This window comes from Loxodonta africana, chromosome 2 (assembly GCF_030014295.1).
Source record: "Loxodonta africana isolate mLoxAfr1 chromosome 2, mLoxAfr1.hap2, whole genome shotgun sequence".
Classification (NCBI taxonomy): Eukaryota; Metazoa; Chordata; class Mammalia; order Proboscidea; family Elephantidae; genus Loxodonta; species Loxodonta africana.
Window position 1 is genome coordinate 85,442,375 of NC_087343.1, and position 25,634 is coordinate 85,468,008.

Sequence of the window (25,634 nt, forward strand, 5' to 3'; positions counted from 1 at the left end):
CAAGGATGGCGAGACTACGTCTCACACTTCGTACATGTTATTAGGAGGCATCAGTACCTGGAGAGGGGCATCGTGCTTGGTAAAAAGACGGTCAGTGAAACGGAGGAAGATCCTGAACGAGATGAATTGACACAGTGGCTGCAACAGTGGGCTCAAGCATAGCAAGAATTGTGAGGATGATGCAGGAGTGGGCAGTGTTTTGTTCTGTTGTGCGTGGGGTCGCTATGAGTCAGAGCCGACTGGACAGCACCTAAAGACAATGATTCCATTCCCAGTTCTCATTTAATTATGTAATTCCTTTTCCCCCAGCTGGAAATCCTTGATCAGATGGTTCCATCTTTTGATAATAATTATTTTTCTGAATCCTTCAGCAGCTATTTAGCCAACCTTTCCTCACCAAGTCATTTTGCTTAATTAGGTCATTTCATTTATAGTTTTTACTTTATTAAATATGAAATCAAAAGCATCTCATTAAGTGGCATCTATTGTTGAGTTTGCTTACTATGTATTTCTTTTAGTTACTGATATTAAATATGTTCACATATATTTGATTATGTATTTAAGAAACAAAGGATCCCTGGGTGGTGCAAACGGTTAAGTGCTTAATTACTATCAGAAAGGTTGGTGTTTCCCAACCAGAGGTGTCTCAGAAGACAGGCCTGCTTCTGTGCTTCTGAAAGGTCAGAGCAGTAATCCGTTACATGATGAAAATGGTGTGGTACATTTGGAAATTGGCTCAAGCACGTCTGAAAAGTCACAAGTTACCCAAAAGGCAGCCCAGATCCCCATGTTACTTTCTACTCTTGTACAAATACCTCTCCCTCGGCTCATATCTATGGCTTCTGGGGGTTCCCTACAACCAGCTGATGGAGAAGGAAAAAAAAAACCAAGCCTGTTACACAGAATGGTTAGCTCATTATGTTAATTTGGTCTGAAAATAGACTGTTGCTGCACAAGATCTTCAACAGTAACCCCAAATGACAGTGGATTTTCCCTTGAAAATCCTCACAGTGAGCAGAGCTTTGAGCAGAACAGCTGATCAATGTGGTGTGGAGGGAAAAATGACCTGAGGTAAGGATACACACACATTCCTGGGCAGTGGTGAATGCTTAGCTGGTTGGTCAGGAACCAAAGGCACATGATTGAAAGGTGGGAGACAAGGTATGGGGAAGAGACATGTGGATGGACCTATGGAGTGTCTCACATCAATGCCCACCAGAAAGCATCCACCACAGAGGAGACACTGAACTGCTAGGTGGACAGACAACTCATTTAGTGGACACCAACCTCTGTTCTCAGCCATCTTAGTGCTTGTACAATGGGCCCACAAATGGAGTAGTCATGATGCCAGGAATAGAGGCTGTGTATGGCCAGTAGTGTGGGCTCATTCTCACTAAAACTGATCTAGTACTGCTGCTGCTGAATGACTATTTAGAATCTGCAGTAGACTGATGCTAAACCCTCAATATAGTACCAAACCTTGAGATTAATCACCCTGGCACCCCGGAAGGAACAATTTGTCCTTACTGGGATAGATATGTATTTGAGGTATAGTTTTTCCTTGGAGAGCACCACTCTCCAAAGGCTCAGTTTCTGATTTATTGGCATGGGATCATACATATCCCCCAGGACCAAGGGGCCCACTGACAGCAAAGGAGGAAAAACAGTGAGCACATGACCATAAGATTCAGTAGTCTTATCCTACTAGGTATACCACCTAGAGGAGCTGACCTAGGAGAATGTTGGATGACCTCTTACTGGTGCAGTTAAGGTACCAGCAACCTTCAGAGTTAATACCCTTCAGAGCTGGGGTGCTGTCTTTCATACGTGGTATATATTCTGAACTAATGCCATGATACCATGTTGTATCCCCAGGTCTCGAAACTGAAGAAGTATGATTAGCCCTTCTCACCATCATTTCCAATGATTCAGTTGGGAAAATTGTTTATCCTTGCAACTTTAGGATCTGTAGGACTAGTCCTGGTTTCTGGGGAAGATGAAGAATGTTACTGGAATTCTGCTAAAGCTGCTACCTAGTCATTTTCAGCTTCTCGCGTGAGCAGACCAGGAGGTGAGGAAAGGAGTAGATACACAAGTAGAAATAACTGAGCCTGATGATAATGAGAGCCATGGTTCCTGCTGCCACATAATGGGAGGAAGGGAGGAATTAGTTTGGAATTCAGGGTATTTATTGATGGGCATTTGAGTGCTTCCTCTCCCCAAGACAAGGGACCAGGCAACTGCAGCAACCATGACTAACAAAGGCACAGTAATCAGAGGCTCACTTCTTCAGGGATGAAGGTCTGAGTTACCTTCTCGGAGAAGCAACCTAGACCAGCAGAAGTGTTGGCTGAGAGTAATGGGGGAGATGATGATTATGAACCATGGTGTTGGGTCAACTGCAGCAGCAGGGATTGAGGTTTGTCCCACTCTCCCTCTAGTCCTTTTTTTTTTTAATAGTGATTAGCCATTATTTTGAATAACCAGTGACAGGACAGACTGACCTTAATGCTGGGCACAAGTGGATCTGAGTGTTGGAAGGGATCCAGTTGCCACTGAGGTGATTCTGACTCATGGTGACCGCATGTATGTCAGAGTAGAACTGTGCTCCACAGGGTTTTCAGTGGCTGATTTTTCAGTAGATCATCAAGCCTTTCCTTCTGAGGTGCCTCTGGGTGATCTTGAACTGCCCATTTCTCAGTTAGTAGCCGAGTGCATTAACCATTTGCACCAGCCAGGGACCCCACTGAAAGGGACAGACTACAGCAAATGTTGTTAATGCCCTGTCCATATTCCCTCAGCAATCACTGTTCCTGTGCACACCAGCAGGGCAGGGAGTTGACAACCCTGGGGACAGCTCTTAACCAATGACGAGTGGACGATAAATACTCTAGCTTCTATCCCCTTGGTGTCACAGATGTCACGGCACAACTGAGCCTGTTACCTAATGGGAATCTGCTCACTGACCTTGAACTGGCTTTCTCACATTCCCAGTTTCACTTTTCCATGCCCCAGTTGGTACTTTGTGGTGGTGGTGTTAGTTGCTGACAAGTCTATTCCGACTCAACCACTTACACTCAAATACAAATCTGGATTCTGCTTTCGGGGGGACCCGGTCTAAGACAGTAATATGCTCATTTTCCTGTTCCTGGATTTTCAGGTTTTCAGTTTTGCGCTATTACAAATGAGCTGCAACATTCTTCTACAAATCTCCCAGTACACATGTAGTTTTTCTCTTAGTATTTGTCCAGGAGTGGAACAACTAGGTTGAAGGGTATGTGCATCTTCAATCTTATTAAGTATTGCCAAAAATTTAAAAGTTTGGTAATGTCAAGTATTGGTGTGATATGGTACATCACTGGGGTTTTAATTTATGTATCCCTAACCACTACTAGGAATATATATTTCTTCATATATTTATTGGCTAGTTGAGTGTGAAAGTTCTATAAATTCTGGATAATAATATTTCTAGTTATATTCGTGGCAGATAGCACCACTGTTTTCTTGTGGTTTGTAAATCCTATGCAATCCATTGATTCCTATTTTCTTGTGTGACTTGCTTTTTTCCCCACCTCTATAGGAGATTTTAGGAAAGTACTCTTCACTCCTGATGTTCTGCATCCTAATTTTATGGCTGACCTAAGGGCCCAGTTTATTATCTTAAATAATTTTTTTCCATAAAAATAAATATATAGCTTCATAAATGCTAATCATAATAAAAACACCCAGTGAGGAAAATAACATCTCCAACACCAATACTGTCAACCACTACTGCACATTTTTTCTACACATATTAATATTTATTAAAAATTCTGGGCACTGTACACAATTTGCTTCTTTCACTTAGCAGTCTTTGGCATTTTTCTGTCAGTATCTCATTCTTTTTAACTGCTGCAGAATATTAAATTTTAAAGATACAATGATTGATCATTTCTTTACTGATTAACATGTTGGGCTATTTCCAAGTTTTAAAAAATGCTTCAGTAAATATTCTTGAGCCCATCTCTTTGTTCCAAATTGATTTTTAGAAGTGGAATTTCTGGGTTCAAAACCAGAACATTTGAATTTTGATATTGTTAATTTATACTTTAAAATGGTTGTAACAATTTACAATACAGAAAAAAGCTATTTCTTTGGATATCATAATAATTAACCTTTGCCAACACAATGGGTGAAAAATAATTTTCATTTCGTGAAGTTTACTTTCTAACTTACTAATTCTGGTTTCAAGCAATATCTATTCTTAACTCATTACTCATTATGCTTGCTATTAGATTCCTTTTTTTTTTTTTTTTGGAAAAGAGCAGACTATTCTTGTTCTATCATTGCAACATCCCATGGAATTTCACCAAAGATCAAAAACAGAATTTTTAAAGGTCTCAGACCTTTTTTCTCTTTTTATCATCAAAAAGTTAGCCTCCTACCTGCTGTTTTACTGTCCCTACTGAATATACTGGAGTTCTCAACTCACTGATACCCTGTCTAAGTGAACAGAACTTTAATCAGAAGTATGATTTACTCAGAATAATTCACAGTCCCTATTTTAATACAACTTTTGTTTAAAATCTGAGTTGCGGCTCTTCTATTTGTAATGGATTTCCACCATTTAATCTGTCTAGCTCCGATCTCTATGGGCCCTGATTTCAATTCATGCTACCAGGGGACTCTCTCACTTTTGGCTGTCTCGGGTATAGACCCAATTCTGGCCCTTGAGGGATTTAACTACATTTAGTAGTTATAACAAGAGATATGTCATAAATGGTATCTGATATGGCCTGTTTAGGAGCAATGGAGGAAAAAACAAACAATGAACAAAAAAATGCTGCTTAGAAACAATCATCCATAGATCTAAAGTCAATGAAGTCTTTTTTCTCTAACGTTACAATACATATTTTTTGGAGAGGAAGAGAGCAACTTGAAATAAATCAACAAATGCCTTCATATTAATCTTTTTTTTCATATACTTCAAATTTGTACTTAATGCCTTTCTCTTCCTGGACATCAGAAAGAACACCTGGGTATCTGTAAAAGAAAATTGTACATCATTAAATAATCCATCATTGAAAAATACAGCTTTCCTGACTCTCAGCCAAAAGGCATCAAGAGTGTACAAAGTAAAAAAAAGTTTTCCTTTCCTCTTTTTTCTTCACCACGGTAAGCCACTGTTAAGTTGGGTGAATATTGTGCAAATGTACTACATATAAAAATTGTAAGAAAAATTTCAAACTTTATAGAAGATTAGAAAAGAAAAAGTATAATTTCTCCTTTTCCTCTAACTCCTAATTCTTTCCCCTCAAACAAACAAATCACTGTTAGCAGCTTCTCTTGTGTCTTCCACTCTATCATCCAGCTAATGTGAAATTTCTTAAGAACTTTTCTAAGTTCTTGGTATGAAATTTCTCATGTGGGAAAAGAAAAATAAAATACAATCCTTGCCTGTTTATGTGGCTTATTGAATTCTTTTGTTAAAATCTCAGAAATTTTCTACTCCCTAACTTAGGTCTGTGTTCCCTCCAGCTTCTGAATCAAAACTCAGGTCCTCCACTGGAGGCTGTTTTGACAACTCTACTCTACAAACCTTCCCACCTGGCTTCTCCTCTTGGTGTTCTTACTCTGTATGGTTCAGTCTGCATTTCAGTACATTTGGGTGGTGGTTAGGGACACCTGTTTCAGTCAGACTAGTGTTTGGTTCTGCTGTGTGATTGGCTCTGCTGTGTGACACTATCTCTCAGCCTGCTTATCAATAAACAGTCTTCATCCTTGCAAAGCATTTAGCATTGTGCCTGATACATGAAGTGCTCCACAACTGTTACCCACTGGTGTCATTAGTTTGTTTTGTCCCCCTGTTTTCTAAACTCTTTGTAGGCCACGGGTCATACAGGAAAAAAATTTAAATCACAGGATCTCCAACATAATCCTGAGTTGACTATTTGGAGATTATGCCATTTTGATTAAGAAAAAAACAAAATTAGAGACATGAAGTAATAATAGCACAGAAATGTGTAAGGAAAAGATGTTTTCTCTGGAAAGACTTGTATTTCAGAGGAAGAAGCTATGTTTCTATACACCAAACATTTTCTAAGCTGTTTGTGGTCCACTGTTTCATTAGTAGTATATCCTCCTTCCCCCAGACGCCCACCTTTTTAAAGAAATGATTTTACTAGGCTAAGTTCACATCATAATTTTAATTTCTTTGGAATGAGTCACAAAAAGCGACATTTACATTTTCCCTCCAAATTCTCAGAAGTGTCAAGACCGTCAGTTAATAAGACAAAAGCAAAATATCAAAAGGTTATTTCTGAAACCATGAATAATAACAACTTAGAGATGACTGTGCTATTGGCATGGTATTTGTTTAAGTTGTCAAGGATCCTAAAGGGTGACAGCTGTGGAAACCAATTAAGAGCAAATAGGATTTGGAAGGGTATTTAATATGAAGCTGGTTCACACAATAATCTACTCTTCTTGTTAGGAGCAAAGAGAAAGATAAATATGGGACAATGGAGATCAATATTCACACAATGTGAGAATCATCACTCTAAGCAGTAGGAGAGAAAATATATAAAAGTGTGACAAAGTAACACAACTGATTTCTACATAAATGTAGGCAATTATATCAACATAAGTATGATTTTTGCAAGTAGTCACTTTTGGAGACTAAAAACAAAAACCTGCATTTTAGCAGTTTAGAATCTTCTAAGGGTTCTTATACTTTCCAATTTTCTTTAGGATTAGTTAAGAGCTAAAGAAAATCAGTCACATATTTTATTTGATTAAAGTCTATTACTTTAACGCCTGGCCATGCGTTTATTCAGACTTGGTTCTGACTGTTCGTTCAGAGTGGCTTCCAGGCTCTGGGAACGTGCCAAGCTTGTTCCCGTCCTTAGGCCTCTGCACTAGCTATTTCCTGAGCCTAGAATGCTCTTCCCTGCTCTTTGCATGACTGGCTTCTTGCTATTCAGATCTCAATGTAGACTTCAGTCTGTCTTCAGAGGACTTCTCAAACTGCACAGTATCTACCACATTGCAATATTCCAATTCTCGGCACAGTACCTTTTTTGATATTTCTCTGTTGTTCGTTACCTTCCCCTTCTACTAGAATGAATGTAAGCTCCTGGGAAGCAGGGACATCACCTATCTTGGTAATCACTGCTTCCCCAGTGCCTAGAACAGTGTCAGATGCTGAAAACAAATCTTGTAGAATGAATTAATGACTATTCTAGATTTCAGTAAAATCATTAAAATCTGAACATTCCCAAATCTATTACAGCGGATTTCCAAAAATTCCTATACTAGTTGTCTATAAGATATATTGCTACTCTGAGCTCAATCTCAAAAACCACGATCCTTTCCATACACCTACTCCTCACTTATTGACTGTCTCATTATCCAACATTTTGCATTTATGACAATAGCAAAAAAATCTACTATCTGACCACTCTGTACATTAATGATGTAGGTGTGGCCATAATGAACACCGAAGTGTAAGACAGGAGGAACTGGCTGTGATGGTTACGGTAAAGTGTCACTTTGGCTGGGTCATGATTCTCAGTGACTTGGCAATTATGTAATGATACGTAATGGTGTTGTGTAATGATGTTGCATCCTCCACTTGTGATTTTATGCGGGTGGTCATTTTTGCATAATGCCGATTTCTGCGTAATGACCTGGTCTTTGGAACCTAGCCATGTCGGTAAGTGAGAAGTGACTGTAGTTCCTAAGTAGAAAATACAAAGCAGTGCTTCAGATTCATTAATAACATCTACTTACTCTGAAAGACGTTTATATTTCTCTAAATCAATTTCTGGAAAAAACGTGTCACTTTCAAATTCCTGCATGATCCTTGTCACGAACAGTCTCAGGTGGCCTGGCTGGTTCATGGCTTCCTTTGAAATAAGACAAAAGGTATCAGTTTCCTTATTTAATCTGTGTCAAAAAACATAGGAACTGTATTTGTTTTTTAAATTAGATATTTAAGTTTGTACTAGGTATTAAAAGACATGCTACCTAACTTGTTATCTTCAAAGCATGCTATATATAGATCCCGTTGTTTAGTTTGGGGTCCCGAAAAGTGTGTCTTAATTATGTTGAAAATAGCACTAATCACTATGAATAATTATGAGACTCAATTTAAATATATACTGGCCTCTAGTTTGCTTATAAGAACTCCTTTTTAACTTAAGCATTCATTTCCCCCTCCCCCTCTTTGGTTGTTGTTTTAAGAATTAAGAACCTGAAATTATCTAGTTACTCTCCATAGAAAAATTTACATATGTGTATATGGATAAGGAGCCCTGGTGGCACTGTGGTTAAGAGCTTGGCTGCTAACCAAAAGGTTGGCAGTTTGAATCCACCAGGAACTCCTTGGAAACCCTATGGGGCAGTTCTACTCTGTCCTACAGGGTTGCTATGAGTTGGAGTCAACTCGACGGCAATTTTTTTTTTTAATATGGATAAGATAGTACGATTTCATGAGACTTTGACCATGGGCATACTTAGTACGTTTACATAAAATTTAGTAATGCTTCCATTTTCAGGAAAGAGTTACAATGTTAGTGGGTAAGTTATTCTGCCTCTTGTTGCTAATGATTGTACTTGACCTTGTTAATGACTGTTGTAACTACAACCTAAAGTACTGCTGATAGTTTCTACACACAAAAAAAAACTGCCTTGGGACAAATATCTTAAAATTCTAATAAAAAGTCATGAGTCCTAACTGTAGGTCTAAGAAAGCAATAACTCTTGATCTTTAAACAGCTTAGAGGGGAAAAAAATATTTTCAGGTGTTCATTATCCATAAAATCCAAATAAGGACCTAGAGCAAGTTTTATTTTTAATAGTACAGCTTAAATTATTCTCTTGTCCCAATCAAATAAATATTCTACAATTTCTTACAGCAACAAAAATTACAAAAACTGAACAGGACTAAACATAGCAGTATTCAAAGTTCTGTATCAAAGTTGATAATATAAGGCAGAGGAAGGTAAACTTGTTCTGTAAATGTCCAGGTGGTAAATATTTTAGGCTTTGTGGGCCATACAGTTTCTTATCTTTGTAGGCAGGAGCAACCATAACTGAAAAACCAAACCTATTGCCATCCAATTGATTCTGACTCACAGGGACCCTATGAGACAGAACTACCCCATAGGGTTTTCAAGGCTGTAAATCTTTATGGAAGCAGACCACCACATCTTTCTCCCACAGAGCGGCTGGTGGGTTCGAACTGCCAACCTTTCAGTTGGCAGCTGAGTGCTTAACCACTGCACCACCAGGGCTCAAAAGCACCACCCATAAAACCCGTTGCCATCGAGTCAATTCTGACTTATGGTGACCCCATAGGACAGAGCGGAACTGCACCATAGAGTTTCCAAGGAGTGTCTCGTGGATTTGAACTGCCGACCGTTTGGTTAGCAGCCATAGCTCTTAACCACTACACCACCAGGGTTTCCCAAAAGCATCACAGACAATACAAAATGAATGGTTCTGGCCATATTCCAATGAAATATTGTTTACAAAATCAGGCTGGTGTGCCCGATTTCAACCGGTAACATCAGAATGATCTACAAACTGTTGTAATGTGAGGTAGGTATGAAACTCTCATCTTCATTCTTCTTTATTATTTCTGTATATAGATACATCAAATTATATGAATGCATTTAAGTACTTAAATTGTTTAAAGAATACATTTCCAAATGAATATGATATCGAGTCATTCATTATGTGATAAATATTGAACAAAATAAAGAACTTGTTTTCTTAAGAATTCATACTTGGTTGAAAAAAATCAAAGAAAAATGTCCATTTGCCCCCATTACAAATGAGGAAAATGAAGGGTTATAGAAACAGGAAGCTAAGAAACAGAGTTGTTATAATCCCGTCTAGGGTCTTCCATCCAAAACAATTTCAGTGTGTATGCTACCACAACCCCCTAAAGGGTAGAGGCTGATTTTTATTTCTCCCCATAAATGCTAATTCTTTATTGGTGTTTTAAAAGTCAAAGGATAACATTTATAATCCTCAAAAGTATTTAAAGCTGGAAGTCATTTAATATCAAGAAAAAGGAGTATTTTCTCTCTTATATATCAATTTCTCTTATGATAGGAAATCATATGACCCTTCCGCTACAACCTCACATTATGTGAAAATAGCTGAGAAAAAGTTTTCTGCTTTAACAAATTCATATACATCTTGTCAGTCCCATCCTTTTCTCAGTGAGAAGCATAATTATTCTTAAAGAAAAAGAACTCAGTGCATCTAGGGGACATTTAGGGAGTAAAAAAACAGTCTAGTGGAAGTACTATTCTCAGGGAAGGATTTAGAATGGTTTTCAAATTGGAAACATCAACTATTTTGAATTGAAAATAGACTCTTGTTGTGTGTCATCAAGTTGATTCTGACTCACAGCAACCCTATATGACAGAGTAACCTGCCCCATATAGTTTCCAAAGCTGTAAGCTTTATGGGAGCAGATCTCCAGGTCTTTTCTCCCTCAGAGCCACTGATAGGTTCAAACCACGAGCTTTTGATTAGCAGCTGAGTGCTTAACAACTGCGTCACCAAGATTCCTTGCAAACAGATTAGTAGGGACTAAAATACTCACATTTTTATTTAGTTTGCAGGATAAACAACAAATAATTCAAATTGATAATATGTCTAACTTACAGTAGGGATAATGTGCTTCCTTTGCTCATGGCTGAATTTTTTAAGGTTCAGACAACAGTGTATGCCCTCCCACTGCAATGGCAGGGAAGCTGAAAGTAAAAAATATCTTTATATTTACAGAGAACTTTACTTACCTTGTAAACAGAACTGCCTCCTACTATCCAAACCATGTCTACTTTATTTCTCAGCTCTGGTTGTTCAATAAGTTTTAAGGCATCATCCAGACTTTTGGCAAGAAAATGAGCTCCTTGTGGGGGTTCTCTGAGGTTTAAAAAAAAAAAAAAGATACACATAATTTTTGTAAAATCCATTTATTCTAGACAAGCATTCTGAATAGAAAGCAGTGATTATAAAACTAACATGACCATAAATAAGAATCTTTGCCAAAAAAAAAAAGGCACTTAACACTAGTATGGCCAATAATTTAACCCCAATTTGTGTATCTATGGTTCATAATGAATGAAAAAACAGAAACACATGTAATATCTATGGTGGAAAAAAATCAGAACAGTAGCTGTCTCTGGAGGAGCGGGCTAAAGATGGACTGGGGAGGTGTGTAAGGGTGCTGTCTGAAGGTGATGGTACAGGTAATATTCTATAGCTTAGGTAGGGTTTGGGTTATGGTACCCAAAACTCAGCAAACGGACACTTCAGACTTGAGCATATCATTGTACATAATATTTATCTCAAAAGAAGAAAACTTTAAAGAACTCTAAAGAACTACTAATGTCTGTAATTCACATTGAAATGCATAAAAAGAACAACATGGATATGTGAGAAAGCAAGCATAGTAAAATGTTAATGGTAGAATCCTGGTGGGTATATAGGTGTTTACTGTAAAATTCTTCCTGTATGTTTGAAAAACTTCATGATAGAATGTTGGAAAAAGAGTGATATGTTTGAATGACTGTAGAAAAGGTTTGGAATGATATTTAAACTGTCAATTTTTATATGTGGTTACCTTTGGGGAGTAAAGAGTTTTCATACTTCAAATAATACAGAAATGGATTAAATAAAAATGAGTACGTTATTACCTTTGTTATTAAAAATCTAAAAGGAGAAAAAGCATTGGCTAGTTCAATCTCCCCCAACCTCCATTTTTTTTTGTGGCGGGGGGGAGGGTGTGCAATTCCCTTTATAAATGAGGAAACATGCAGAACTAGGCTTTAATAGTAATTAGAAGCAAAATAGAAATCAGAATTCAATGTCACGTTCTTAGCCCTGTGCTTAAAAAAAATTACGTAATTGCCTTTCAACTACTAGTAGCTATAACAAAGTCTTGATTAATGAAGAACTAATGGGATTATTCATTTTCTTGGCTTCCTCCTCCCTCCTTTGACATATATAATTATTTTATTTATTTCACTCTTTGTCTTCTCTAAAGGAGTTAGGATAGAGCAAAGAATGTATTTTGACTCATGGCTGGAAAAAGGCATGGAAACCATGATAAAGTTAAATGAACCAAGGAATCCCCTACGGTATCAGGGCAGTTGTAGTGACTAGGTTGGATAAGACTATTCAGGGAGAGAACTGCTTCTAGAAAAAACAAGGATTTGCAGTTGGGGGAGAAGATAACCTAGTTAATAAAGTCTAAGATGGCTGAGGAGTCCCTGGTGGCACGAACAGTTAAGTACTTGGCTACTAACTAAAAGGTTGTCAGTTTGAACCTACCCAGAGGCTGCTTGTAAGAAAGACCTGGCAATCTACTTCCAAAAGATCACAGCCATTCAAAACCCTATGGAGTGCAGTTCTACCCTGAAACATTCGGGGTCGCTATGAGTTGGAATCAACTCAACAACTGGTAGGATGACTGAAACAGAGTTATTAAGGTGGTTCTCATAATCAAGAATGTTGAAGATAGATGTTGGAGTTAGGACTGGTATCAGGAGATAGGGTAGAATAGAAAATCGTGACTTAGGAACTGGTATCCTGAGGAAATCTGAAGAGGCATCTTAGAAACTGGTGGATAACAGCAATGATTTTGAGGTGGTATAAATGGTTTGTGTGGATTTTAAAGAAATGGGGCAATACTTTTGTGAAGATTATGGAACAAATGGCTTGAAAATGGCTCTGAGGACTAAGGTGAAGACTACTTCCTTACTCTTCGGTGATGAGTCTGGAAAATGAACAGATTAAGGATTTGCTTTAGATGGTAGTTACAGCAAAAAGACAGAGGAAGTGTTTCTGCAAAAAGTATTACTTAGCAGTTTAGACATAAGTTTCACAGGAAACACTGGATGCCCAGATGCGTAGAAAATAATAAGTGAGAAGTTGGGCTAATATTTGAGTTCATTAGCACAAGTCCTAGAGAATAGCACATTAAATACTGCGATTTATTTTATCCCTAAATTTCCTTCCTGTAATTATCTCAAACCAGTCTAGATTGGAGTCCCTGACCAGGGAGAACTGGTAGTCAGGAGCACACATATTCTGTGTCAAGAAGTGTCTGGATATGCTTGATACTATTTCTAAATGAGAGTCATTTGAATTTCCTCAGAGGACAGGCATGAGGATGAAAAGAAATGGCACACATTGTAGGCACCCCAGTGATACTTCCCATCCCTTTCCTTACAGCCCTATTCAAAGAAGGCTGCTTTCCACCTCATGGGATTATGTTAGAAAGAAAATATCTGATATTTATTGAATGGCTACTTGCTCTATTAAGTAGTGGAGTCAGACATCGTTTACATGACACATCTCATGTATTATTACCAGCAATCCTATATAGGTACTAGTATTCTTTGTATGGATGAGGAAATTGAGGCTGAAGGGTTAAGTATCTAATGGTCACACAGCTAAGAAATGGTGGAGCTAGGATTTGAACTCCAGCAGCTTGACTTTGGAGCCTGAACTGCAGCTTTGTTACAAAGGTAAGAGACTCTCAACTATTGTCTATGGGCTACAGGTGTCAGATTCTCATCCTTTGGGTTAGGCAGGCCCCTCTTACTCGTGTTCTTTCACCTTGAGTAGCCTCATCTGATTACACTAGGGTGTCATGTAAACGTCACCCTTCTTCACCTTGTCTGATGTAAAAGAGGATGGCTTGGCAGATAGAATTCTGGCTCAATTTTCCTGGGGACTGCTGGGAAAATACTTGAAATACAAACAGAAAGCCCTAGGCAAGAATGGCATCTTAATCAGAATTTAGAAATATGTTCAATTTAAGGCCTTTTGTAATTAGCCTTTAAAAATGTGATTTCCAACGATCAGAAACTGGTTCAAGTATAGTCCATCCTCATAATGGAATACTATGTAGCCACTAAAAGTGATAAAGAAAAATTTTTTTTAATATATCAAGTGGGGAAAATCAAAGTGGTGTTATGTGGGATGATCCTATTATAAATCAAATGAATGATTATTCATTCCATGAAAATTTCTAACCTTCTGTTTTGCTGAGGGATATAACTGATGGTGGGAATAGAGACGAAAAATCTACCCCTAAACAGATTGTGATGGCAGCCAAAGAAATATTCTAGCAGTGGCTGTAATATGTGAAAAGGACATCCAATTGGGATGTGCAGGTGATGCTATAGGGGCAGAGGTGGTGCCTCCTCGGGCAGGGTGCTGAGGGTGTATTCCTTAGCTGAGAAAGCTGCGTGTAGAAGAAATGTACTCTGTGGTGAGGTTTACAATACTAAAGGGTGGGACAACAGAGTAAAGTCCCGAGGACAGAAAAAAATGGAGTCTAGAATAAAGCTGGGGGTGAGAGAGAGTTGAGTTAGATAGGATAGGATTTTTTCATCTCAAAGTTATAGGGGAAGGAAGAACAATGGATTTGTTAGGGTGAAAACGAAAGCACTAGGATGTTTGTGGTATACTGGTCTTTGTAACTTCCACAAAATGACTGGGTGGGGCTATGCAAATAAGGTATTTATGACTCACCAAGGGGATTGGACAACCTGCTAATAATGCAAATAAGATGCATGGAACCCTAACAAGGGGACTGGTTAGTTCTGCCATCCTGTTAGGCTTAAAATGAGCCAATCTCAGAGGTTAGGAAGGGGATCTCACTACCACCAAGAAGAGGCGGAAACAGAGTGCATCCTTTGGACCTGGGGTCCCTGTGCTGAGAGCCTCTACACCCAGAAGACGGAGAGAGCTGTAACACCATAGCTGGCAAGAAGCAGCAGCAGAGAAACGCTGGCAGCAGAACCAGGAAACCGGTGCGAGATGGTGCGGTGGGCTTCCTGGCCCATGGAGCAAGGCAGCTACAGTGGATGTATCAACCGTCGGAGTGAGAGGGCTGAGTGCTTTTGGGCAGGAGGCATGCTGGCAGAGTGGGGTGCCTCTGGGCACTTGGTGCAGCTAGGCTTGCTGACCCATGTTGCGAGAGAGCTGAGCACCTTTAGGCTAAGGCTTATTGGTGGAGTGAGGTGCCTCTGGGCACTTACTGGTGGAGCTAAAGAGCTTTATAACACTTGCCTGAGCAGGGCAGAAGCCAGGTGGAGGACCCAAGGGGGCCAAGAGCTGAGAAAGAGGACTGCCTGTGGGCATGGCTAAGAAGCTGTCCTGACTGAAGAACTGTATCCTGGGTTGTTCCTGATACTGAACTGTAACCTGTTACTTCTCTAATAAATCCCTTGTCATGGATTGAATTGTGGCCCCAACAACATGTGTATCAATTTGGCTAGGCTGTGATTCCTAGTATTGTGCGATTATCCACCATTTTGTCATCTGATGTGATTTTCCTACGTGTTGTAAATACTACCTCTATGATGTTTTTTTTATGATGTTAATGAGGTAGAATAGGTGGCAGTTATGTTAACGACATAACTGGATTGTGTCTTGAGCCAATCTCATTTGAGATATAAAAGAGAGACGTGAGCAGAGAGATGGGGGACCTCATACAAACAAGAAAGTAGCACCGGGAGGATAGTGCATCCTTTGGACCTAGGGTTCCTGTGCCTGAGAAGCTCCTAGACCAGAGGCATATTGGTAACAAGGACCTTCCTCCAGAGCCAACAGAGAGAAAGCCTTCCCCTGGAGCTGGGGTCCTGAATTTGCACTTGTAGCCTACTAGACTGTGAGAGAATAAACTTTTCTTTCTTAAAGCCATCTACTTGTGGTCTTTCTGTTATAGCAGCCCTAGATAACTAATACATCGCCTAACTGTGAGTATAGTCTGTGAGTTCTGTGTGGCCACTGCAACAAATTATTGAACCTAGCAAAGATGTAAAGAGTGCTGTGGAAGGGACCGCTGGTGTCATAACTGGTAAAAAAGGTTGGAGGGTAGAGGTGTGTCTGACCTCCACCTCATGGGAATCAGCCTTGGGCTGATGATCTTGCTTATCTCTCCTCCCCCCCTTGTGAACTTAGAGGAGGTCTGATGCCACCATGCCATTTCTTAAAAAAAAATTTTATTGTACTTTAAGTGAAAGTTTACAAATCAAGTCAGTCTGTCACATATAAGCTTATATACACACCTTACTACATACTCCCATTTACTCTCCCCCTAATGAGTCAGCCTGCTCCCTCCTTCCAGTCTCTCCTTTCATGACCGTTTTGTCAGTTTCTAACCCTCTCTACCCTCCCATCTCCCCTCCAGACAGGAGATGCCAACAGTCTCAAGTGTCCACCTGACACAAGTAGCTCACTCTTTATCAGCATCTCTCGCCAACCCATTGTCCAGGCCCTTCCATGTCTGATGAGTTGTCTTCGGAAATGGTTCCTGTCCTGGGCCAATAGAAGGTTTGGGGACCATGACCACCGGGATTCTTCTAGTCTCAGTCAGACCATTAAGTATGGTCTTTTTATGAGAATTTGGGGTCTGCATCCCACTGATCTCCTGCTCCCTCAGGGGTTCTCTGCTATGCTCCCTGTCAGGACAGTCATCGGTTGTGGCCGGGCACCAACTAGTTCTTCTGGTCTCAGGATGATGTAAGTCTCTAGTTCATGTGGCCCTTTCTGTCTCTTGGGCTCATAGTTATCGTGTGACCTTGGTGTTCTTCATTCTCCTTTGATCCAGGTGGGTTGAGACCAATTGATGCATCTTAGTTGGCCGCTTGTTAGCATTTAAGACCCCAGACACCACACTTCAAAGTGGGATGCAGAATGTTTTCATAATAGAATTTATTTTGCCAATTGACTTAGAAGTCCCCTTAAGCCATAGTCCCCAAACCCCTACCCTTGCTCTGCTGACCTTCAAAGCATTCAGTTTATCCCGGAAACTTCTTTGCTTATGGTCCAGTCCAGTTGAGCTGACCTTCCCTGTATTGAGTATTGTCCTTCCCTTCACCTAAAGTAGTTCTTATCTACTAACTAATCAGTGAATAACCCTCTCCCCCCTCCCCCCCCCCGTTGTAACCACAAAAGAATGTGTTCTTCTCAGTTTATGCTATTTCTCAAGATCTTATAATAGTGGTCTTATACAATATTTGTCCTTTTGCATCTCACTAATTTCACTTGGCATAATGCCTTCCAGGTTCCTCCATGTTATGAAATGTTTCACAGATTCGTCACTGTTCTTCATTGATGCGTAGTATTCCATTGTGTGAATATACCATAATTTATTTAACCATCATCCATTGATGGACACCTTGGTTGCTTCCAACCATGCCATTTTTAAAGTGCTCATTTTGATGTCATTAATATTTGCTATAAGCCATAAGGCAAGATAATTTTGCTACAATAGCAGGGGTTGAGGAGTCCCTTGGTGGTTCAAACAGTTAATGCCCTTGGCTGCTAACTGAAAGACTGGTGCTTCCAGTCTACCCAGAGCACCTTGGAAGAAAGGCCTGGTGATCTACTTCCTCAAAATCAGCCGCTGAAAACTTTTTGGAGCATAGTTTTACTCTGACACATACAGGGTCACCATGAGTTGGAACTGACCCAACAGCAACTGTTTTTTTTTTTTTAAGCAGGGGTTGGGGGAGTAGTAAGTGGTATCTGTAGGGGACCTTCTGTGTGCCAGACGGTTTACATATAAAATTTCAATTAATTCTAAAAGTCACTTCTAGAAGTAGTCATCACTAATCCCATTTAGCAAGTAAGAAAACTGAGGTTCAGAAAGGTCTGCTTGTAACCTGCCTAAAGCTAAAAAGTTAATATGTGCCACAGCAGGTATCAGGAAGCCAGGTCAGGCAGTCTTTGCTAAGCCAAGTGTGAGAGGAGGGAATTGCAACTTTAAGAAGAGGAGGAAGTCTTAATCACCATGGAGAACATGCTAGTTCAGACCGTAAAAAGTTATTATGCCATTAAATGTTAGATCATTTTTCATAGGCTGAAGATAATTTACAATATCTTATATCATATAGGCAATTTTGGGTTTTCTGAAGAGGCAGTCAAAGCTGCAGGATAGGAGTAAAACTTCCGTTTTCCCCTTGTGTTTCCAATGACTTTTTTTTTAAGCAGCTTTGTTGAGATATAAATCACATACTATATAATTCACTCTCAAGTACGCAGTTGGGGGGTTTTTAGTATGTTCACGGAATTGAGCAACCATTGTCACTATCTAATTTTATAGCATTTTTATGACCCCAAAAAGAAAACTTGTGCCAATTAGCAGTCATTTCCACTTCCCCCCCAATACTCCCAGCCCCTGGCAGTCACTAATCTACTTTCTGTCTCTGTGGATTTGCCTATTCTGGACATTTCACGTAAATTCAATTGTACAGTATCTGGCCTTTTGTGTCTAGCCTCTTTCACTCAGCATGATGTTTTCAAGGACTGTCCACTATCGTAGTATGTATCAGTATTTCATTTCTATTTATGGCTGAATAATGTTCCATTGTATGGATCTACTACAATTTGTGGGTCCATTCATCATTCGATAGATATTTAGGTTGTCTCCCCTCTTTGGCTGTTATGAATAATGCTGCTATGAACACTTTCGTACATGTATTTGTATAGACATACTTTCATTTCTCTTGGGTGGAATTTCTGGGTCATATGATAACTTCATGTTTAACAATTTGAGGACATGCCTGTTTTCCAAATGAGGTTCATAACATTTCTTTTAAAGTTACAATGTACCTATCTAGACAGCTTTTGAAAAGCATTTTACCCCCATCTTATAAAGAAAGTAAGTTATCCAAAATAAGTAGTATATGGCAGTAAATTTTGGGTTTACCTTGAAGATTCAATTTCCTCCTACATTTAGCGGGGTGATAAAAATTGGCTCTCTCTAAAAGGCTTGCATAAGTAATGGTAATTTACATGTATACACCCATGCCCTTTTATTTAGGACTAACAGTACTTGCCACACAGCAGGTGCTCAGTATGTGCGTGGAACTGGCCAGCGAGTAGGAAAGCGGAAGGAAGGGCAAAAAATGAACTCTAAAATTTTTTATTAACTAGTGTATTTCTCGGCATACTTCATAATGAAGACTTTAAATTTTCTCTCTGCCTTTTTTAAAAAAGGGAAATACACCAGTAAATGTTATATATAAACACATTAGCAACCAAACCCAATTACATACACCCCTCAGGGGGGTCATAAAGAAGAAATTAGACTCATCATTTGAGGAGAACTGCTGGCTCAACTGAATATCCCCCCTACTGAGATTTCTTTATGTTTTTTTTTAGCTCAAGCTAGCCATAAATAAACTTGAGTAGTATTCAAGAAAATGCTATTAAAGAGTCTCTGGGAATAGCAATATAGTCTGTGAATTTGGATTCTACCAAATAAAGAGATAATAGAATATCCTAGCAACCAGGAGAGGGAACAGCAGGAAGAGGCAGATGGTAAGACACACAACATATTCGCCATCGCCACAGGCCTTCAACGTAAATATCCTGGTACACTTTTCTCATAGGTTTGTACCTATGCCATTCCAGGAGGGATATGGAGAAAATCTCTTCTGTGAGCCTGAATCCCTTAGTCTATGGCTGTGGAATGTTTTTTACCTTCACAAGGTATGATGGTCTTTTTTAAAAAAAAATTATTTTATCAGTCTAGCTAAAGGTCTGTCAATTTTATTGGTCTTTGCAAAAAACCAATTTCTAGTTTCATTGGTTCTCTCTCGTTTTTCTGTTCTCTATTTCATTTATCTCTGATCTTTGTTATTCCCTTTGAGTTGGCTTCACTCTTGTTTTTCTAATTCATATCGTAAAGTTATTGACTTGTGATCTTTTTTCCTTTTTAATCTAGGGGTTTATAGCTATATATTTTCCTCTGCGCACCACTTTTGCTGCGTTCCCGTAAGTTTTGATATATCGTACTTTCATTTTCATTCAAATTTTAAGTATTTTCCAATTTCTCTTGTGATTTCTTCCATGGCCAATTGGTTGTTTAATACTGTGTTAAGTTCCATGTTTTTTTTTTCAGTTTTCTTTTTGTTATTCATTTCTAATTTCACCCATAATGGTCTTTTGATGTAGCTAGGCTATAGCTCCAGGTTATTCAATCAAACACTAATCTAGGTGGTTGTGATGGTATTTTGTAGATGTGATTAAAGTCCACAACGAGTTGACTTAAAGTAATGGACATTATCCTAGATAATCTGAGTGGGCCTGATTCAATCAGTTGAAAGGCCTTGAAGAGCAGAGCTGAGACTTCCTGAAGAAAAAAGTTCACTTGTGGACAACACTGTTATCCTGTGCCCAAGAGTTTCTGCCTGCTCTTCTTGATAGCTTAGCCTACAGACGTTGTCCTTGCTTAGTCCGCCCCCACTATCACATAAGCGAATTCCTTGCAGTGAACCACTGGTCCTGCATCTTTGGTTGAACCCTGACTGATACATATGCTTGTTCTCAATCAAGTAGTGCCCTAGGGTGCTGCATCCCTTTTTTGTTATTAGGGTATGGAAGAACAATTAGCATGCCAATCCCAGATTTTCCTAAAGCTCTAATTCAGTTCTACCCTCACCTCCTCCCCCCTACCAAAAAAAAAAAAATCCCTGAGGTTTAGTAAATTATTTTAGTGGGTTAGCACCAACTTTTTTTTTTTTTTTTAAAGAAACAGAACAGAAATCATCACATGTAGGGTAAATATCACAGAAGCTTTGGCCAAGGTCAAAACAATAGTGTTGACATGCTCTTAAATACCCCCATCCCACAGGGCATAGCATTTCCAGGCACCTGGAACTATCTACTCCAAGGCTAGATAGGAGGATAGGTAAATCCTAGTAGAGGCCCACTGAACACTCCCTTTGCCGAGGATCCTTAGGGCCACTTCAAAAATTGTTTCCGTTAGACACAGGGTAGAGAACACAAGTATAATTTGAGTGCTGTGGTTAACTATGAATAATAGGGCACATAATTTTGACCAGTTTCAGTCCAGTCTAACATTTACATCTTATTGCATTTAGGGCTGGGCCCAGAGAGGGGATAACCTCTTAATTTTGACAGGTCCCTAAACAGATGTATTTTGATTTTATGTGAAACTAGAAAAAGTTATTAATTACACTATGCAATTGATACTTGAATCTACCGAATAATGGTTCAAGGAAACTTCCAATCTATTACTACAATGAGATTTAATGTTTAATGTAACTTTTCGAGGTTATGCAACCAGAATAAGTTACTGTTATGTGGCATAAATTTCTGCTCATTCATGTCCTATAATCACTTTATTGATATTAAGCAGCTTCATCAATAGCTACTTTTCACCTATTTCATTTTGTCACACACTGACCTCCTCTGTAAGAAAATGGACACAATATTCTTGCAGTAAATATATACGATGGTACTTACTTGAGTCCTCTACTGAGAACTAAATTAATTCTATCTTTCAAAGGTCTATTCTTCTCAGGAATGGAGAACCAGGTCTTCCTACCCATAATCACCAAATTCTGTTTACCTGTAAAATTAACAGAAAGAATACGTATACTTTCCGGGAAAAATATATTTGCATATAGTATATATGTGTATGTGTACACTGAGTTGGAATTGACTCGATGGCAATAGGTCTGGTATGCATATATATATATATACATATATACAGTAAAACTTGTGAAAGCCAGGAACCTGTCAGAGAAGGAAAATTCAAGTATTTTCCACTAACACTGATAGAAAAGTTTTAAGACTGTACCCTTTTAAAGGCAGAAAACTTGTGAGACCCAGAAAAACATGGCAGTCCCCTTAAGCTCCATCTCTTACAGGATTCACTATATCTTACGTGTACACACACACACAAATATATATTACATATATATAAATACATGTAATATATATTTGTGTGTTCGACTCAACGGCAGTGAATTTTTTGAGTATATATATTTATAAAAATTTTTTTTTTTAATATATAAAACTGTTCTAGTGACATCTAGTGGATCTGCTTTAAAAAAATAAAAAAATACATCTATTAGCCATTACCTAAATTTTGCTGTTCATTGCCTTTGAGTCAATTCCAACTCGCGGTGACCCCATGTGACCCCACGTGTACAGAGTAGCACTGCTCTGTTGGGTTTTCAAGGCTATGACTTTTCAGAAATAGATTGCCAGGTCTGTCTTCTGAGGCACCTCTGGGGGGGTTTTAACTGTCAACCTTTTGGTTAGTAATCCAGCATTGAACCATTTGTGTCACCCAGGGATTCCCTTTTTATACACATAGCTTCCATTTTTGGTTTAATTGCATAGGAGAAAAAGACCTTGAGAGTCAGCTATCTGGATCCAAGGAACATGAATATTTCTATGATATATTCTGAGAGATCACCGAAAGCAATGCACAAGCGTGTGTCCTTAAAAAGTCACCAGCATTAGTTTTATTTTATTTGAACCAAACACTAACATTTATAAGCTTCAACTAGTAAGACTAAGCATTTTTCTACATTTTGGTTTACTATTCATAACCTAATGTTACTTCCGAATATTGGAATTTTTTTTCCTTTAAGATTTAAAACAAACAAAAAAATTCATGTGACTTCTAATTCATGTTATCTCTTATACAATATGCATTGCACTTGCAATGGCAGAGCTTTAGGTTTTGAATAAGGAGATATTAACTATGAACAAAAATAGAGCCAAATGATGAGAGAAATGATAACAGACCTGGCCTAACAACTAAGGTGCAGGTACTGAGTGAAAGACATACGGAGACAGTTAAACAAACAAACAAATATATAGTTAGATAGATAGATAGATAGAGAGTCAAAGAGACAGGGAAAGAAATGACACTTTTGGTACTCATTTGTTTATCTAAGAAAAACTGTATTTACTGATAACCAGGAACAGATCAGGAACTGGATGCTTTCCATATTACCAGACCATATTTAGGATTCCTTAGCTTCCGGGGATTTCCGTCTTGTCTCTACCTGTGACATAAGAGCCAAATCAATGGGCCTTGTCTCTGTCCTGTTAAAGTTCTGCAGCATCTGCTTCTTTCCGAGGTACTGTTTCAGCTTACTTTATGGCTCTTGTCCCTGTTTACAGATGCCTCTCAAGTTTTAAATGGGGTCTCCTTCCATCCCCATATTCTTGTCCTTGGTCATCCTCTTTTCTCCAGTAGCTGAATTCACGTAGTTCCCTGTGTCTGACATTATCCTGGATGTCTTTTGGGCACCTCAAAACTGTCATCATCACAATTGAACACTTTTTTTTTTCCATTCCTTTATTTTCATGTCACTCAGACTCTGAAAGTGAAAACCTAGGAGTTCATCTTTGATGCCTTCCTGCATCACCTTTGGAAACCCTAGTGGCATAGTGGTTAAGAGCTTTGGCTGCTAACCAAAAGGTCAGCAGTTCAAATCTACCAGGTGCTCCTTGGAAACCCTATGGGGCAGTTCTACTCTGTCCTACAGGGTCACTTTGAGTCGGAATCGACTTGACGGCAGCGGGTTTGATTTTGTTTTTTTTTTTTTGCGTCACCTCTGTTTTAGTCATCTAGTGCTGCTATAACGGAAATACCACAAGTGGGTGGCTTTAATAAAGAGAAATTTATTGTCTCATAGTCTAGTAGGTTACAAGTCCAAATTCAGGGTGTCAGCTCTACGGGACGGCTTTCTCTCTCTCTGGGCTCTGGAGGAAGATTCCTTGTCATCAGTCTTGCCCTGGTCGAGGAGCTTCTCAGGGCCAGGGACCCCAGGTCCAAAGGATGTGCTGTGCTCCTGATGCTGCTTTCTTGGTGGTAAGAGGTCCCCAACTCTCTGCTTACTTCCCTTTCCTTTTCTCTCTTGAGAGATAAAAGGTGGTGCAGGGCACAACCCCAGGTAAACTCCCTTTATACTGGATCAGGGATGTAACCTGGTGTGTTACAATCCCACCCTAATCTTCTTTAACATAAAATTATAGTCACAAAATAGAGGACAACCACAGAATACCGGGAATCATGGCCTAACCAAGTTAATACACACATTTTGGAGGGGACATAATTCAATCCATGACAATTTTTAACTTCCAGATCTTAAATGGATTATTAACATGTAACAATTTCTTGGCTTTCTGTCCTCTCTCCGCTGCCCTCCTTCAGGCCTTATCATCTCTTTCAGGGCTTATTCCAAGTTCTTTATATGGTTTCCTTTCCACCCAAAAATCTCTGGTTAGAAAAGCCTCTATCCAGCTGCCAATTTTGCCCAATACCTGAATTTTATGAGCATGCCCACATATAATGTTAAAGAAAAAGGTGACATTTGAATAAATCTTGGGAACTGCACATACATCAATGGTAAGGGAAAAGGCCCCAGATTAACATGGAAAACTTCCCACATAAGTAAAATTCGCATTGGTTAACTTTCGCAAGCAAGAAGCTTGTGAACCTCAACCAGTTAAAACAACCCACCTTACCTTCCACTGAAGAGGTTGTGGTCGTGGTCATTCTTTGGAAATACTTGAATTCATTCCTACAAGTCAGAGAAACACAGCATTACTCAGAACATTACTCTGTGGGCTTAAGCTGTAAGGCGCGCTACAAACAGCGCGCCTGGAGGTCTTCACGGCCGGGACTTTGCTCTAGGCCTGGCGCCGCGGGGAGTAGGCCTCGGCGCAGCAAGATTGGGACGGAAACCAACAATTTCGCCTTTCCGACTGGTCATGCAGAAGGAAGCACCGTCCCTCCTGTCGGCCTCCCGTCCTCCCCACCCCCTTTTGGCGAGTCCGTCCGCCTCGTCCCCACTCGGGTGCCCCGATCACTGGCAGCCTGCACCAGCCTCGGTTTCCCCGGCCAGGCAGGTACCTGAGCGGGGGCCAGGGTAGGTCTCCGTTCTTGCCGATGCCCATGTTCTGGGACACAGCGACAATGCAGTTTAGCGGACGAACCATGATAGCAACAGTAAACCCCTCCGAGCTGGCCCCTCACACCTGGAGTCCGGGCAAAGCTTGGCGCGAAACTGTGGGCACCCCGCCCCTTCGTCCCATTTGTGCAGGCGAGGCCCCGCCCCCGAGCCCGCCTCCCGTTCCGCAACACGGCAGGGTCGCGACGTGCTCGCGCCTGCGGACGCCGGGGCGTTGTGACTGCGAGCTCGCAGTCCCGGGGAGGCCCTGTCCCTGGGCTGCCGTCCTGGCCCTGTGATGCCGCGCCGGAAGCCTGCCTCAGGTGGCGCTGGTGCCGCCGGCCCAGCCCCTGCAAGGCAGGCGGTTTTGAGCAGATTCTTCCGGTCTACGGGAGACCTGAAGTCCACGTCCTCCCGTGCGGATGCAGCCGAGAAGGCGGACCCAGCCGAGAAGGCGGACCCTGACTCCGCAGCGCCCCCAGCGTCCACTTTCCCGCCTCAGTTGCCTCCTCACGTGGTGGGTTCGGTCGAGGAGGGGGCGGGGCTGTAGGCCAGAGGGGGCGGGTCAAGTTGGGGCGGAGGCGGGGCCTGAGGGACCGGGCGGGAGAGGGCGGGGACTATGCGTGAGAATCAGTGAGATGATGGAACCAGACGAGAAGGGGGCGGAGCCGGGGAAGGAGACGGTGGGAAACACAAGCAAGGCCACATCCTGGTTGTGGTTCAGAGTTTTTAGTTCCCATTTGAGTGAATAGACTTGTGGCCAAAGTCACCCAGGTTCTTAACGGCAAAGCTGAGACAGGAACTCAGGGCTCTTGACTCCCATTTTGATGAGGGTAGGGGACCTGTGGACAGGGGATACATCTTTTAATCTCCATCCTCCCTCCTTTT

At 40.2% G+C, this 25,634-nt stretch overlaps 2 protein-coding genes across 5 annotated transcripts in view; one reads left to right on the plus strand and one right to left on the minus strand.

The window, feature by feature from the left end:
• Positions 1 to 3,778: 3,778 nt before the first annotated feature.
• On the minus strand, positions 3,779 to 25,177 carry DHFR (dihydrofolate reductase). Of its 2 annotated transcripts, none has more exons than XM_064273651.1 (6): positions 25,065 to 25,177; positions 24,322 to 24,377; positions 21,295 to 21,400; positions 10,797 to 10,923; positions 7,771 to 7,886; positions 3,779 to 5,022 (listed from the first exon to the last, which is right to left on the minus strand). In XM_064273651.1, exons 2-6 carry the CDS (start codon positions 24,350 to 24,352, stop codon positions 4,944 to 4,946), a joined length of 459 nt encoding a protein of 152 aa, XP_064129721.1. In that variant the 5' UTR covers positions 24,353 to 24,377; positions 25,065 to 25,177; the 3' UTR covers positions 3,779 to 4,943. The 2 variants fall into 2 exon arrangements, with proteins under 2 accessions (XP_064129721.1, XP_010586549.2); XM_010588247.3 differs by lacking the exon at positions 25,065 to 25,177 and adding an exon at positions 24,710 to 24,971.
• Positions 24,975 to 25,634, plus strand: part of MSH3 (mutS homolog 3) — a 223,320-nt gene continuing 222,660 nt past the window's right edge. For 2 of the 3 annotated variants that reach the window (XM_023545593.2, XM_064273635.1), the window contains exon 1: positions 24,975 to 25,263. In XM_023545593.2, the coding sequence (XP_023401361.1) occupies positions 25,045 to 25,263 (219 nt within the window). In that variant the 5' untranslated portion in view covers positions 24,975 to 25,044. The remainder of the gene's footprint in view (positions 25,264 to 25,634) is intronic. The other variant, XM_003407981.4, reaches the window with a different exon arrangement.

Coding starts and splice junctions, on each gene's coding strand:
- DHFR (XM_010588247.3), bottom strand. CDS start 24,795: ATGGTTCGTCCGCTAAACTGCATTGTCGCTGTGTCCCAGAACATGGGC. Junction 21,401..24,321: donor CACAACCTCTTCAGTGGAAG/GTAAGGTGGGTT, acceptor TTAATTTTACAG/GTAAACAGAATTTGGTGATT. Junction 5,023..7,770: donor AAATATAAACGTCTTTCAGA/GTAAGTAGATGT, acceptor TTTCTTTTACAG/ATACCCAGGTGTTCTTTCTG.